This window comes from Molossus molossus, unplaced genomic scaffold (assembly GCF_014108415.1).
Source record: "Molossus molossus isolate mMolMol1 unplaced genomic scaffold, mMolMol1.p scaffold_m16_p_3, whole genome shotgun sequence".
Classification (NCBI taxonomy): Eukaryota; Metazoa; Chordata; class Mammalia; order Chiroptera; family Molossidae; genus Molossus; species Molossus molossus.
In genome coordinates, this window is record NW_023425366.1 from 26,245,943 (window position 1) to 26,259,687 (window position 13,745).

The 13,745-nt window shown below is 42.1% G+C and overlaps 1 protein-coding gene across 1 annotated transcript in view; it reads left to right on the forward strand.

The window, feature by feature from the left end:
* The window catches only part of MYO10 (myosin X), a 212,925-nt gene that overhangs the window by 166,550 nt on the left and 32,630 nt on the right, over positions 1 to 13,745 (forward strand). The window contains exons 20-21 of the mRNA XM_036279221.1: positions 9,715 to 9,839; positions 9,933 to 10,047. Coding sequence (XP_036135114.1) covers positions 9,715 to 9,839; positions 9,933 to 10,047 — 240 coding nt within the window. The remainder of the gene's footprint in view (positions 1 to 9,714; positions 9,840 to 9,932; positions 10,048 to 13,745) is intronic.

A 13,745-nucleotide genomic window follows, 5' to 3' on the forward strand; every position in this document is an offset into this window, starting at 1 on the left:
TGCTCTAACCACTGAGCCAAACCAGCCGGGATGAGAGCTCTTTTTAAAAAATACCTGAATATTTTATTGTAGGGATGTACCACAGTTTCTTTGTCCATTCACTTGTTGAAGGGCATCTTGATTGCTTCCAGTTGGATGATTATGAATATAAGTTTTATAAATATTAACATGCATGTTTTTTTTTTTTCCTGTGGACATAAGGGTTTATTCATTTGGCTAAATACCTAGGAGCATGATTTGTAGGTCATATGTTAAGGCTATGTTTAACTTTGTAAAAAGCTGTCTTCAAGTTGGCTGTTACCGTTTTGCCCTCAGCCAGCTATGAACTGGAGTTTCTGTTGTTCCAAGTCCTCACCAGCATTTGGTATTTTTAGTTTTGGAGTATTAATCATTCTAATGGGTGTGTAGTGGCATGTATTTGTTTTAATTTGCAATTTCTTTGGACAACTAATGTTGAACATATTTTCATAGGCTTTTGTAGCTGTCTCAATATATCCTTGGATGATGCATCTGCTCAGATCTTTTGCTTGCTTTATTTTTATGACTTTTTGTTTCTTTGTTAATCTTTTGAAGATATTTTTCATTGATTTTTACATAGAGTGGAAGGGAGGGAGAAAGAATGAGAGAGAAACATCGATGTGAGAGAGACACATCGATTGGCTGCCTCCTGCATGACCCTGACTAGGGATCGAACCTGCAACAAGTTACGTGCCCTTGACTGGGAATTGAACCCACAACCCTTGGGTCTTTGGGCCGATGCTCTAACCACTCAGAAAACTGGCCAGGGCTCTTTTGCCTGTTTTAAAAATGGGGTTGTTGTTTTCATATTGTTGAGCTTTAAATATTCTTTGTATATTTTGGATACCATCTTTTTCAGATATCCATTTTTCAAATATTTTCCCAGTGTGTTCACTTGTCTTTCATTACTTAACAGTGTCTTTCACAGAGAAGTTGTTAATTTTCATGAACTCCAACTTAGCAATTTTTTCTTTTGTGTACTGTGCTTTTGATATGTTTTCTAAGTCATTGCCAAACCAAGTACATTAGAAACAGCTATAAACAGATCCACAATTTTATTTATGCAGTAATTAGTTTGTGTGTGTGTGTGTGTGGGGGGGGTGTCAGTTCCAGTGCTAGGCAATGCAATGAGAAATTCATAAAACTTAGCTCCTCCAATTAAAAGACTTTATGCTCTAAGGAGGAATTCACATGGATGTTTCTAATGGATATGCAAACACATGTGACAGCAGGGAAAGCATGGTCAAGGTCACCTCATGCCCCAGGGACCCAGGGACCAGGAGATCACAGGTGGCATTTGCTGGCTGCATCAGGAACAGTTTATTGAAGGGGGAACCTCTGAGAAGTTGATGAAACTCGGCAGTTCGAGACAGCAGGCAACACTTCCGGTGGAGAAGCTAAGGCTAGTTCAGCTGAGGCAGGCGGTAAAGGTCTTAGCCAGAAACGGCTAGTTACCTACCATTTGACTCAAGTGTAGGGTATGAGGAAGGGTTTATTGACTGGAAGGGTAGATTGGGGACATACTGTGGGGGACTGACTTTCTTGTGCAGTTGAAGCCTTTGTCTTAACTTGGTGTGTGCTGGAAGTGTGTGAACAGGTATGATCTGGCTAAAGCTGCACCTCAGAAAGGATTCATGTATGTGTTTGGGCACATGTATGTTGTTTGTGTGGCTCTGAGGTGAGCACGACAGCTCTAGCTGAGACAGAGCTGGGGTTTCCTTGCTCAGGTGGTGACCGTGGGCTGGCAGGGGGTGCGGCGGGGAGGCTGTGCTTGGTCAGTGAGCCATTTCCATACTCTGACCTTCAGGACTGACTCAGCTTGTGCCAGCCCTGCAACCCCCGTGCTTCCTGCTCCTCACCTGGGAGAGGATGGCCTCTTCTCTGGGGAACATTAGTTTCTGCCTCTCTTATCGGAATGGGTGAGTTAGCAAAGTGGCAACAACTGTGTAAAATGTTTCCCAGCCAGGAGAGAAATGATTGCTGTAAGTAGGACGAACTCACGCCAGTTCTGTCGGCTGTGTGTGCTGCCTGTTCAAGGTCAGGGAAATCATCGCTGCGTTACAACCATGCTCTTGAAAACCATCAGAGCCTGATAAATGTCTCATCCAGTATTTATTCTCTGCCTTTGAGCGTTTGATGTAGCAGAGAAAGGAAATAAAGATCGAGAGGCCTTACATCTTTGTTTTTTTGTTTATTAGTAAGACTTGCTCAGTCAGTATAGGGCTGGGAATGATACTTGGATTAGTGTAACATAATCGACTTCTGGAATGTTGGAATGTTTGACTTAAAGTTGAAGAAGAGGTATCAAAGGTAAGGGGTTTTAGTTTTTGCTGTTGTTGCTTGTTTGTATATGAAGTTGAATTGGGGTGGAGGTAGATCCCATAGTGGTAATGAATATACAACATATCTAATATATTAAATCCTCTTTGTAAGGCTTGTTGCCGTGTCTGTCCCCTATTCCACAGTACTTGCTGATCAAAGTAAAGAATTCTGGATTCCAGCATAGTTTTTTCCCTAAGGACATTTCCAACACATTCCTTTCTGAGAGGTATCCCATGGAAATATGCTGCCAGTTTTATAACATCAGTAGGAAAATAGGTTTGATGTGTACAAGCTTGATTCCCATGTTAGTTTTCAGGAATGCAAAGCTCTTGGAGACTTGCTTTTCTAATTGTTTGATTTAGGCAAATATTCAAACTGGTTTGAACAGGCCATCGAGCCTTGCTCAGTTCCACTCTCCTTATCTACAGAATGGAATAATGTTACCCATGCTACCCACCCCTTCGGGCTTTATGTGGTCAAGTGGTGTATGACTTGAAGGATGGCTGCTGGTACCTCACACACATACGAGTGTTTGGTTCCTGCAAGACTGCTAAACAAGGATTTGAAATTCTGTGTATAATCAACAGCAGGTCTGTGAAGGTTGAGTAATAGAGTTCTTCTTTAAAAAAAAAACAAAAAAAAACTATTAGTTTTTGCCTGGCCTGTGTGGCTCGGTGGATTGAGCGCTGTCCCGTGGACTGAGAGGCCCTGGTTCAATTCCCGGTCAGGATACATGCCCAGGTTGTGGGCTCCATCCTCAGTGAGGGGCGTGTGGGGGATAGCCGATCAAGATATTTCTCTCTCACAGCACTGTTTCTTTCTCCCTTCCTCTTGCTCTAAAAAAGCAATAGAAACATATTTAAAAAAATAATAAATGATTAGTTTTTAACATGTTTTTTTTTTTTTTTTGGTACAGATAGAGTGGGAGAGAGAGAGAGAAACATCGATGTGAAGGGACACATCGAGTGGCTGCCACCCGCACGACCAACCAGGGCCGGGGACAAACTGCAACCGAAGTATGTGCCCTTAGCGGGAACCGAACCCGGGTCTCTCCGGACCGCAGGCCGACGCTCTAACCGCTGAGCCAAACCGGCCAGGGCAGTTTTTAACATGTTTTTACGGTTGCTTTGGACTTTAAAAATATATGCTTCTTAAAGGAATTGAGACATCTGTTGATTAACACCTATGAAGTCATTCAAAAATTAAGACAATATAAAATACCTGGTTAACGGCAGTTATTAATGAGAATGAAATTTAACTTTGGGCTTCCTGTCAGCCAAGGCAAAAAGGGGAATACCAAGCATTTTCTACTCTGGTTTTTCTTTTAATCACTGTATTTTCAATTTATCTTGCCTTCATTCCTTTGGCACAAGGTAGGGTAAAAGTAAATCACAGTGAGTTACATGGTTGTCAGTTTACAAATTTTTCGTGAAATAACGCATGTTATGTCTTCTAGAGAGATCCCCTTTCAACCCCCTTCAAACCAAATTTGAAAAAATGTAATCTCATTGGTCCAGGTTAAGTGATACTGCATAGCCATGGGTGATGGCAGAGTGAAATTAGAATCAGTTATGTGCCTGTCCCATGTCTTTATCTACCTTGTCTTCCTTTCTTAGAGTGACAAGTGGTACAAGTATTGTTTCTGCAGGAGACAGATGGTCTCACCCTAGCTGTTGCGCTGATTTCCCCACCACCACCTGGCTCTGTGTCTTGCAGAGGTCGTGCATGTGTGACTTTTACCTTCAGAGTAGAGAAAGGTACCTTCTCTCTAAAGCCCCCACCAAACCCCACTGGCCTCCAAGTGGCAGGCTGGGTTCCCACCCCACCCCTCTCCCTGGGTCCTAGGTTGGTTTCAGTGAGATTCTCAAATAATGAAAAGCATTAGAATCTCAAGGCTCCAAAGCTAATAACCACACTCTATTTTCTTAATTAAATAAGCACAACTTGAATGTCTCCATACTATAGACAGGTAATGATTTCCAGGTCTGCTGTCACAACTCTTATTTTCTTTATGCAGTATTTATGAAATTATGGAAAGCAAGGTAATGTTCAGGGTAATCATATTCATGAACTCATAAATGAATTTCTTTCTGTCCTTTCATTGTAAATCACCACCCTGTCCCATTGCCCTTTATTTAGATTTTAAGCTGCAGAAAGAAGGGCTTGCCCGTAATTGAGTTTTGTGGAGGGTTTATCATGCTCTATTTGTTTTGTCTAGACGTTCTGAAATCTTATTTTTTTAGGTTTTAGAGGGAAAAAAATGGTTGTCTAATTTTTTTTGTAGAATGAGATTACCTGAAACTAAATATAGTTAATCCTGTCTCTGGGATGCAGAATTTCTCTCGCATCCATCTCTTCTGGTCTGTTTGAAATGCCTCCATGTTTGTCTGGCTTTTAAAATACTGTCTTGTAAAAACAAAAACAAAAAACAAAAAAAACCCCACACAACAACAACAACAAACAAACAAACAGCAGCTTTATTGAGATACAATTTACCTACCATGCAGTTGACTCCTTTAAAGTGTACAGTTCATTGCTGTTTTTGGTATATTCACAGATATGTACAACCATCACCATAGTCATTTTGAGGATATTATCACCACCTCAAAAAGAAACCCCCATCCATTTTGGCTATTTCCTCCCCTCAACCCCACCCCGGTCCCCATCCCTTTCACCAGCCCGAAGCAGCCACCTTTCTACTTTCTGTTGGCAGATTTCCTATTCTGGACGTTTTATATGAATGAAATCAATCAGATAATATGTGGTCGTTTGTAACTGGCTTCTTTCACTTAGTATAATTTTCTCCAGGCTCATTCATGTTGCAGCAAGGGTCAGTACATATTTTCTTCCTTTTTATGGCTAAATAATATTCTTTTGTGTGGATACGGCACATTTTGTTAGTTGATGGGCATTTGGGTTGTTCCTACTTTAAGTACCCTTACAGCAGCTTCCTACTTGATTCCCCTGATTCCCTTTCTCTCTTTCCCCAGATTCTACTCAGGACCTCTAGAATCTATTCTGTATCTGATTTTTACCTGGCGAACAATACTACTTTCTGTATGTCTTCAATGATACATGGTCATAAAGAAAGTTTCCATATTAAATATACATGCATACATACATGAGATTCTTGCCTTCCCTCAATGTAACCTCATTGTTTCTTTACCTTTTTTCTGAGCTGTCTCTTCTTCCCCCCACCCAGAGCAGTGTTAGTAAAGACCCAGCTTATATCTCTCTGTGCTTTTCTTGGGTGTGTATTTAGACATATATATTCATGCACATGTACATAAGGCCATAGTTTGCTTTACATAAATGGGATGATTGCAATTCCTGTGGCTTGCTTCCCACCTTGTGAAAGGCATGAGAACCAACTGATGTAGCTTTACTTTGTTTTGTTTTTTTTAATGGCTACATAACAGTTCATGATGTGCATGATAACAAATTATGCCCCGTTCCCAGTTTTGCCATTGCCAATAGGGGATCCTTCTATGGCATAGGTGTGACTGTGTTCATCTCCTGCTCCCCTCCCTTATCTCGAAAACAATGGCCATTTAGGTTGAGCCCCGTGTCCACCATCATCCCTTCCCACCTCCCTCTGCTCACTCTCAGCCCAACTACTGAACACGCCAGGTCCATTTGCCGGCTCTTAGCATTTGTTTGAGCTAAGTTCTCCATGTTGAATGGCCTGTCCACTCAAGCACTGAATAATAATACTTGTGAGAGCTCAAACTCTGGGTCAGACTTGGGCTCAAATTCATGAGCCTCCCATAGTCTCTTCTCTCTCACATTTCTCTCTCTCTTATATTCCCAAGGAAGTTAATTTTAATCTGTATTATGGTTTTGTCTTAGGCTTTCGATTATAGAAGTAGTAATGTTTGGCATACTCATCACAATCCTAAATTTCAGGGTCCTTGGAAACAAAATGCAGCCCCTCTGAAGTTATGCAGTGTATGAGAAGCAGGGGGTTATGGGAAATCTGTGCCTTCCTCTCAGTTTTGCTTTGAAGCTAACACTACTGTAAAAAAAAAAGTCTTAAAAAGCACCAAAAAAAAAAAAAAAACCCAAAAAAAAAACTGTGGAGCTCCATCCAGTGGCTCAGTTGCTTGGAGGGTCATCCCAAAAAGGTTTCAGATTCGATCCCTTGTTGGGATGTATACAGGAGGCAACCAATCGATGTTTCCATGTTTCTTTCCCCACCTTCCCCCTTCCCTCTCTTCCTCCCTCTCTCCTTCTCTTCCTTCCTCTCTCCTTCTCTTCCTTCCTCTCTAAAATCAATAAACATATCCTTGGGTGAGGATTTAAAAAAACTATGGAGACTGTAAGAAGATGAGTAGTTAGTAGTCTTTGAGGGTGGAGAGATGAATAGGCAGAGAGCATAGAGGGTTTTTAGGGCAGGGAAACTATTCTGAATGAAACTCTAATGGTGGATATATTTCATTCTACAGTCACCAAAACCTAGAATGTATAGCAAGTGTGAACCCTCATGTAATCTATGGACTTGGGTGATAATGATGTGTTAGTGTAGGTTTATCAGTTACAACAAAGGTACCTTGCTGGTGGGGGATGTTGATTAGATTAAAAAAAAAAAATCTAGCCCTGGCTGGTATGGCTCAGCAGTCAAATTGTTTGCCCGCAGCCTAGAGAGTCCTGGGTTCGGTTCCCACTAAGGGCTCGTACCTTGGTTTGTCCCCAGCCCTGGTTGGGGTCGTGTGGGTGGCAACCACTCCATGTGTCTCTCTCACGTTGATGTTTCTCTCTCTTCCTCCCACTCTATCTGAAGATAAATGCAAAAAGAAGTCCTCGGGTGAGGATAAAAAAAAAATCTAGCCCCCCCCCCCCTTATTTTTTAATTCTCCCTGAGCGAGAATCATGGAACCTTGCTTGTAGAGGTGTTTATTAATTTAGTATTCAGTAAATAGATTAAGACCAGACTCCTGTGACTATAATTGCCCCATTTATGGCTGTTACTTCCAAAATTCACCCTAATTGTCACCGTCAAAACTTCACTGCCAGTGCGCTGCCGGGGTCTTTGGGCGAGACCTCCGGCTCTGGAAAGCCAGTTACCAGTGAAGACTGGAAGTTCGCCAAGTTTCAAAGAGCACCGTGCCTTTAAGTTTGTGGCTTGTCCAGTCTCCAGCTGTGTCATCCTTAAATGCCAAATTCACCAGAAAAGAAAGTGGAAACTCCAAAGAGAACCACCAGTGGAAATACAGGTTTATCCCCCTCATGATAGCAGCGTGGGTTGCCCCGGGTGACAATCTGCCTATAGATCCCCCTGCCCCTGGTTAAATTTCTGTGAAGGGTCAGAAACACAATCGCAGTGGGTGCCTGGAAAGAGTGGCCACTCCTGGTGACTCTCTCCCTCCCCTCCGACCCCTCCCTGGGCCATATGAAATCCTACAACCACACCACACTAATTAGCCCTAGAATGGAAGGGGTTGTCATGGCAACCGAGCACTTTTTAAAGCACAGGAATGGTGTTCATTATTGTTCAGTGTCTTTAGCTGTGGCTAAAAGGTCAGTGTGGCAGTTGTTTTCCATATGAATTTTGGCCCCGGAGCCAAACTGAAAGTGCAATGTTCCTCGGAGAGACTGGGAGATGGTAAGTGCGGCTGAACTTTTTGGACGGGGCATCCCTTTAGCAATATATTTTAGAACATTTCAAAACTAGTGCCAAGTGAAGGGGTTGTACGGACTTTGTGAAACAGAGATTGGAAGAAAAGAAGCAAGGAAAAGCTGTATGCGTCAGGAATGGTGAAAAGTTGAGAGAGAGTCTTTATTTAAAAAGTTTTGGAGCATCAAATAATTATATATTAAATTATGAGGTTTCTCTGGTTATGAATTTAACAAAGTTGACTAAGTCTGATGCTTTATTCAGTGTTTGTTTTATATTAGCTCTATGCTAGGCTTTGCTGCTGATCAGATTATATTCCCAAAGAAATGCAACACGCATTTTAACCAAATACCTCAGTACAGCTGTCTCTCTCCATTTTGTTAATCCAAATATTAAGGTAGAACAGTAGCCAAGGGTAATTTTGTTTTTATACTTTTATGTTTTTCCTACTTTTCTAAGGATGTTTGAAATAATCAAGACTAAAAACCTGTGAGCCACAATTCTTGGGATGTTTGCCCTCGTTTATTGGCTGTCCTTGGGTAGCGTACTGCTGAGTAAAGACAATTTGACCAGTGTTTGCAGAAGAAATTAAATATAAGTCGCCTGCTGGAGATGGTGGCAGCTATTCCACCAAAAGCTGTGAGGGAGATTTGCAAAGCATTCTTTAAGTTTATTTTTTGCTAGTTTGGAAAGCATACAGAATAACATGGGTTTCAGCCTAATTTTGTGTTATTGACGGACTACATTTTTATGGCTCACAAATTTGAACCACTTTCCACATTTTGCACTTTTAAACAATGTACTTGTAGCCTGTAGCATTATTTTCCAGCCATTTTCTACACTGTTGTGTAGGATAACAAAATTCAAATTAATTAAAGGGGGTGGGTATTTGAATTAAAAAACAAATCACTGCCCACAAAGCTGTGAATAGGAAGTGGCCTACTTTTAGGCTTGACTCTGAAAGACTTATTGTCCTGTGAGCAATGCCAGTTTGTTTGGCAAGTGAGTGGATAAGAGAATATGTTTCAGAACGTTAAGGCTTGGTTTGAGTTCCTCTTTCTTTAATTTGCATGTTCCAGGATTAATTTATTTAGTGATTATGGTATGGAACTCTCCATAAATGGAGTGTTTGAGAAATTGAGAAAATTAAAATTCTTCTTCTTTTTTGTCTCTTTTCTCCACCCCAACCCCCTCTCCCAGTCCTTAACTGGGTCACTGTATTTTTTAGCTAAAAAATATCTTTAAATGCCTTGTAATTGAAGTTTAAAAAGTAAATAAAATGGTATTTATATGGCACTTTAGATTCTTTGGAAAACATTAAATATGGTGGTACATTTATGATATTTATAAAACAATCAGAAATTGAAACATGGACATTAATATCAAGGAATTATTGGTATCTTTGTGGTGACTTATTGGTGTGTTTTACTATCTGAGAATGGTGTTGTGGCTATATAAAAAATTATAATGATATATTTACAAATGAGGTAGTGTGATATCTAAGATTTGCTTCAAAAAAATCCAGGAGTAAGTGGGGTCCTGGATGAGGCAGGATTGATAGGGGTGATGGGTACCTGGAGGGGGATTCACTTTCTGAGTTCTTTTGTGTAGGTTTAGCGTGTGTGTGCATGTGTGTGTATGTGTGTGCATGTATGTGTGCGTGCATGTGTGTATGTGTGTTGTGTGTGTGTGTGTGTGTGCGCGCAGCAGTGGTGGGGTGGCCTTGTTAACTTGATCATCTCACCTTCCGCATGTTTCAGATGCCAGACCAGTTTGACCAGGCGGTCGTGCTGAACCAGCTGCGGTACTCTGGGATGCTGGAGACGGTGAGGATCCGCAAAGCTGGCTATGCTGTCCGGAGACCCTTCCAGGACTTTTACAAAAGGCAAGATGGAACTGAATACATCCACTTCCTTCTCAGAGGGACTGGGCAAAGAGGGGATGGCAGTACAGGTGACGCTGGCCCTTTGCGTTGCAGGTACAGAGTGCTGATGAGGACCATGGCCGTGCCCGACGACATCCGGGGCAAGTGCACGGCCCTCCTGCAGCTCTGCGACTCCTCCCGCAGCGAGTGGCAGCTGGGGAAGACGAAGGTAGAGTCCCAGAAAGAAGGCGCCCGGGCCCCCGAGCCGTGTGAGGGCCCTGCCACGGCTTCGCTGCTCTGTGGTACTGCTGACCACCCGTTTTCCAACATTGGAAAGATACCCTTAGGGTCATGCCCTACATAATCTTTTGTCTCCCAAACAGTATTTATGCGAAGTCTTAGAGTTTTCCAGGGACTCTGCTTCCTGGCTCCCGCCTGGAGCTGTTCTTTGCTCCTATCCCCCCCCTCCCCCTTTCTTGACCACATGACCCCCTCCCTTACCCTCTCATAGCATGGCAGCCCACTTCTCCGAGACCAGCAAGATAATCTCTTTCTCCAGTTTCCTCAGATGGAGTCTTATATAACCTGACACCTTCACAGAAGTGACATCTCAGTCACCTTTGCCATATTCTGTGGGCCAGAAGGAAGTCGCAGGTTCCACCTACGCTAGTCTGAGTAAATAGAGATGTAACTCATTGGGGAGCGTCCCCTTGCAGTGTGTCCTCACAGGTTTTTGAGTCTCTACCTAGAATTCTGCTCCCCCCACTCCTTATTTTAGCCAAGTCATCCTTCGGGTATCGCCTTAGATGTAGACTTAGACAGGAGTCCTTTCTGACATTCTTCAGTGCAACCCATCCCAGAAGCTCTCCCCGAAACTGGGGTAAGCCCCTCCTCTGTCATCTCACGTCATCCTATTTTTGACCCTGTTGTAACTCACAGCCTCTGTCACGCCGTCTTGTCATTGCTGCTGACTTCTCTGCAGCCGCAACGGAGAACGGAGAGCTGATTGTTCTACACACTGCACACAGTAGGAGCTCAGTCATTGGCACAAGGGCATCGTGTGTTCATCACTCAAGGAAGACTTTCTAGAAACTGATCTCCTGTCTCACTTCTTTGTACATTGGAGTAACATCGGAGAGCATCATGACTCAGCCAGCCAGTAACAGTTTCTTCTGAGCTCTGAGGGTTCAGTCCAACTTGACCTACAACTTCCACTATGGAAACCAGGCCCAAGCAAGGCTTGGGAGCATGCATAGCACAGGGGATACAGTTTGCTCTGTTGCTGGGAGGTGAGACTGCCACATACAACTGAAAAAATCACACGTTCTAATCTCTTTAAGGAATCCGAACACAGACTCCCTAGGAGAGAGCTCACCGTGGATTGAAATGATCAGAGTAGTCAGAAAGAGGGAATCTTTAAAGAAGATTTAAATTGTAATTGGTAAAAAGTTGCAAGAAATTGCTCTGGCTGGTTTGGCTCAGCGGTTAGAGCGTCAGCCTACGGTCCCAAGAGACCCGGGTTCAGTTCCCACTAAGGGCACATACCTCAGTTGCAGTTTGTCCCCAGTCCTGGTTGGGTCATGTGGGTGACAGCCACTCGATGTGTCCCTTTCACATCAATGTTTCTCTCTCTCTCTCTCTCTCTCTCTCTCTCTCTCTCTCTCTTTTCTCCCTCTCCCTCTCTCCCTCCCTCCTTCCCTCCCTTCCACTCTATCTGAACAAAAAAATGGAAAAATGTCCTCGGGTAAGGATTAAAAAAAAGTTGCAAGAAGTAGTAGGAAGGAGACTTATCAGAAACATTGGGAAGTAAATGTAAACAGAGCATTTGAACTGTGTGCACTAAAATAGCTTTGACCTTAACTGACTAATGTTTGACTTAATTACACATTAGCATGTGTTTTGGTCAGGAGTGCCCCCAGAAGGTCTTTGCATTTAAAGCCTTGAACCTCTGATGAACATCTGGATTTTCTGGTAAGGAAATTACCATCGTACTTACATGATGGAGGGAAATGTGGGCAGTATTGTAGCCAGCAAATTAAACCTGGCACCAGATCTGAATTAGCCAGTTTAAGTAAAACATATTCAGGCAAGAATTCCCATCTGCTGCGGAAACATTTCTAAAGAAGGTAGGAAGCCTGCGGGAGACTGAGACGTTGAGCGGAGGGTGACAGAGGTGAGCTGTTCCCCTCTATGTTCCTGGCTTTGATTTTCCCTTCTGCCTTGTGATTCTGGCACTTTTCATTTTTCTGATCATCTGGATTACATTGCTAGACTTTTCCCCTCTGTTCTATGGAAATAAGGCCTGCAGGAGGTATTTTTATAAAGACATCTTACTAGAATAACCCATAGGCTCTTGAGTTATCTGAGATAAGGATGGAAAAAGGCATTCAAAATTTTTTGTTAAAGGCAGATAATCCAGTTAAAAGAGGAGCCTTCATTAATTGTGAAATTGTTCGTGGTGGATATTGAGTCATGTGTAAGAGGGCAGGCACTGGCCTGGGCACTCCCTTTCGATGGTGCCTGAGGACAGCGCCTCTGCTCAGAGCAGCTGGGTCCCTTTGACTCCTGGCCGCGTCCTGGACACATGGGGACGTGGCAGTGACTCACCGCTGGGCTGGAAGGGCTGGCATCACTTTCTGTGTGGTGTTGCCTAAATTTAGTGTGATGTCCTTAGAGAAGCCAAGTCTGGTCTCTGAAAGCATTTTGCTCCATTTGTTTGCCTTTCGGGTTAGTGGAGGAGAATCTGGATGAAATGCACAAGGAAATTTAATAGAGCAGAGAGCTTATTTTTTTAATGGGTGTAAAACTAAAGGAGCTGTGTGTCTGATTCGAATGCCAACCAAGACCTTCTGTAGACTTTTGATAAGGTGTAAGATATTGTTGCTTCATAAAGGTTTCTCTTTGTCTAATGTATCGCTTGTTAGAATCGACAGTTTGTTTCATGATTGTCACCACCACGCTTTCCCAAGATTTTATTTTATTTTTTTCTTTTGCTCACTAGAGTAAAAAGCATTAGAGTAAGGGCCTCAGTACCAAAGAAACAATCTCAAATTGAGTTTTCAGAACTACATTCTTGATGTAAATTTTTTTTTTTTTATGTGCATTAACGTTTTTGAGGCCGAGATGCTCTGATTGTAATCACTCGATGCGCATGAAGAGTGGGTTTTCATGTGATGATAAAGATCATTTTGTAAACTTCTTAGATTTCTTTTCTTCCCTCCCTCCCTCCCTCCCTTCTTTTCTCCTTCCTTCCTTCCTTTTCTTTCTTTTTTTATGTAGGGAGTATCTTTGTATCTCTTGTTATTTATACTATTTTGGGACTGGTGCTAGTCTATGAACTATTTGTCCTGGCCCATGATGAGATAAAAATTCACAAACTTTTATAACAATATCATAGTCCTTTTATGCCTGTTGAATCTAATAATAACGACCATAAAATGAAACTTTTACTTTCTATATCCTTTTTTCTTCCTAGTTATTATTTCTACTGTGTTTTACAAATGTCTTAGTCTATGACAGATCGAAAGCTTGAAAAAACAGTAGGCAACAAAAGCAAAATTAAACAAAGGGAATTATATCAAAACCTTCTGCACAGTAAAGGAAGCCCTTAATATGAAAGGGCTGCCTACTGAATGGGAAAAAATATTTACAAATCATCTATTTGATAAGGGTTAATTTCCAAAATTAACGAACTCATACAACTCAGTAGCAAAATAATCTAATTTAAAAATGGGCAGAAGATCTGAATAGGCATTTTTCTAAAGACATAGATGGCCAACAGGTACATGAAAAGAGATGCCAATATCACTCATCATCGAAACAATGCTAACAGAAATAACCCTTTCAATGCGGTACCACCTTACACCAGTCAGAATGGCTGTTATCAAAAAGGTAAGAAATAACAAATCTCAGCGAGGATATAGAGAA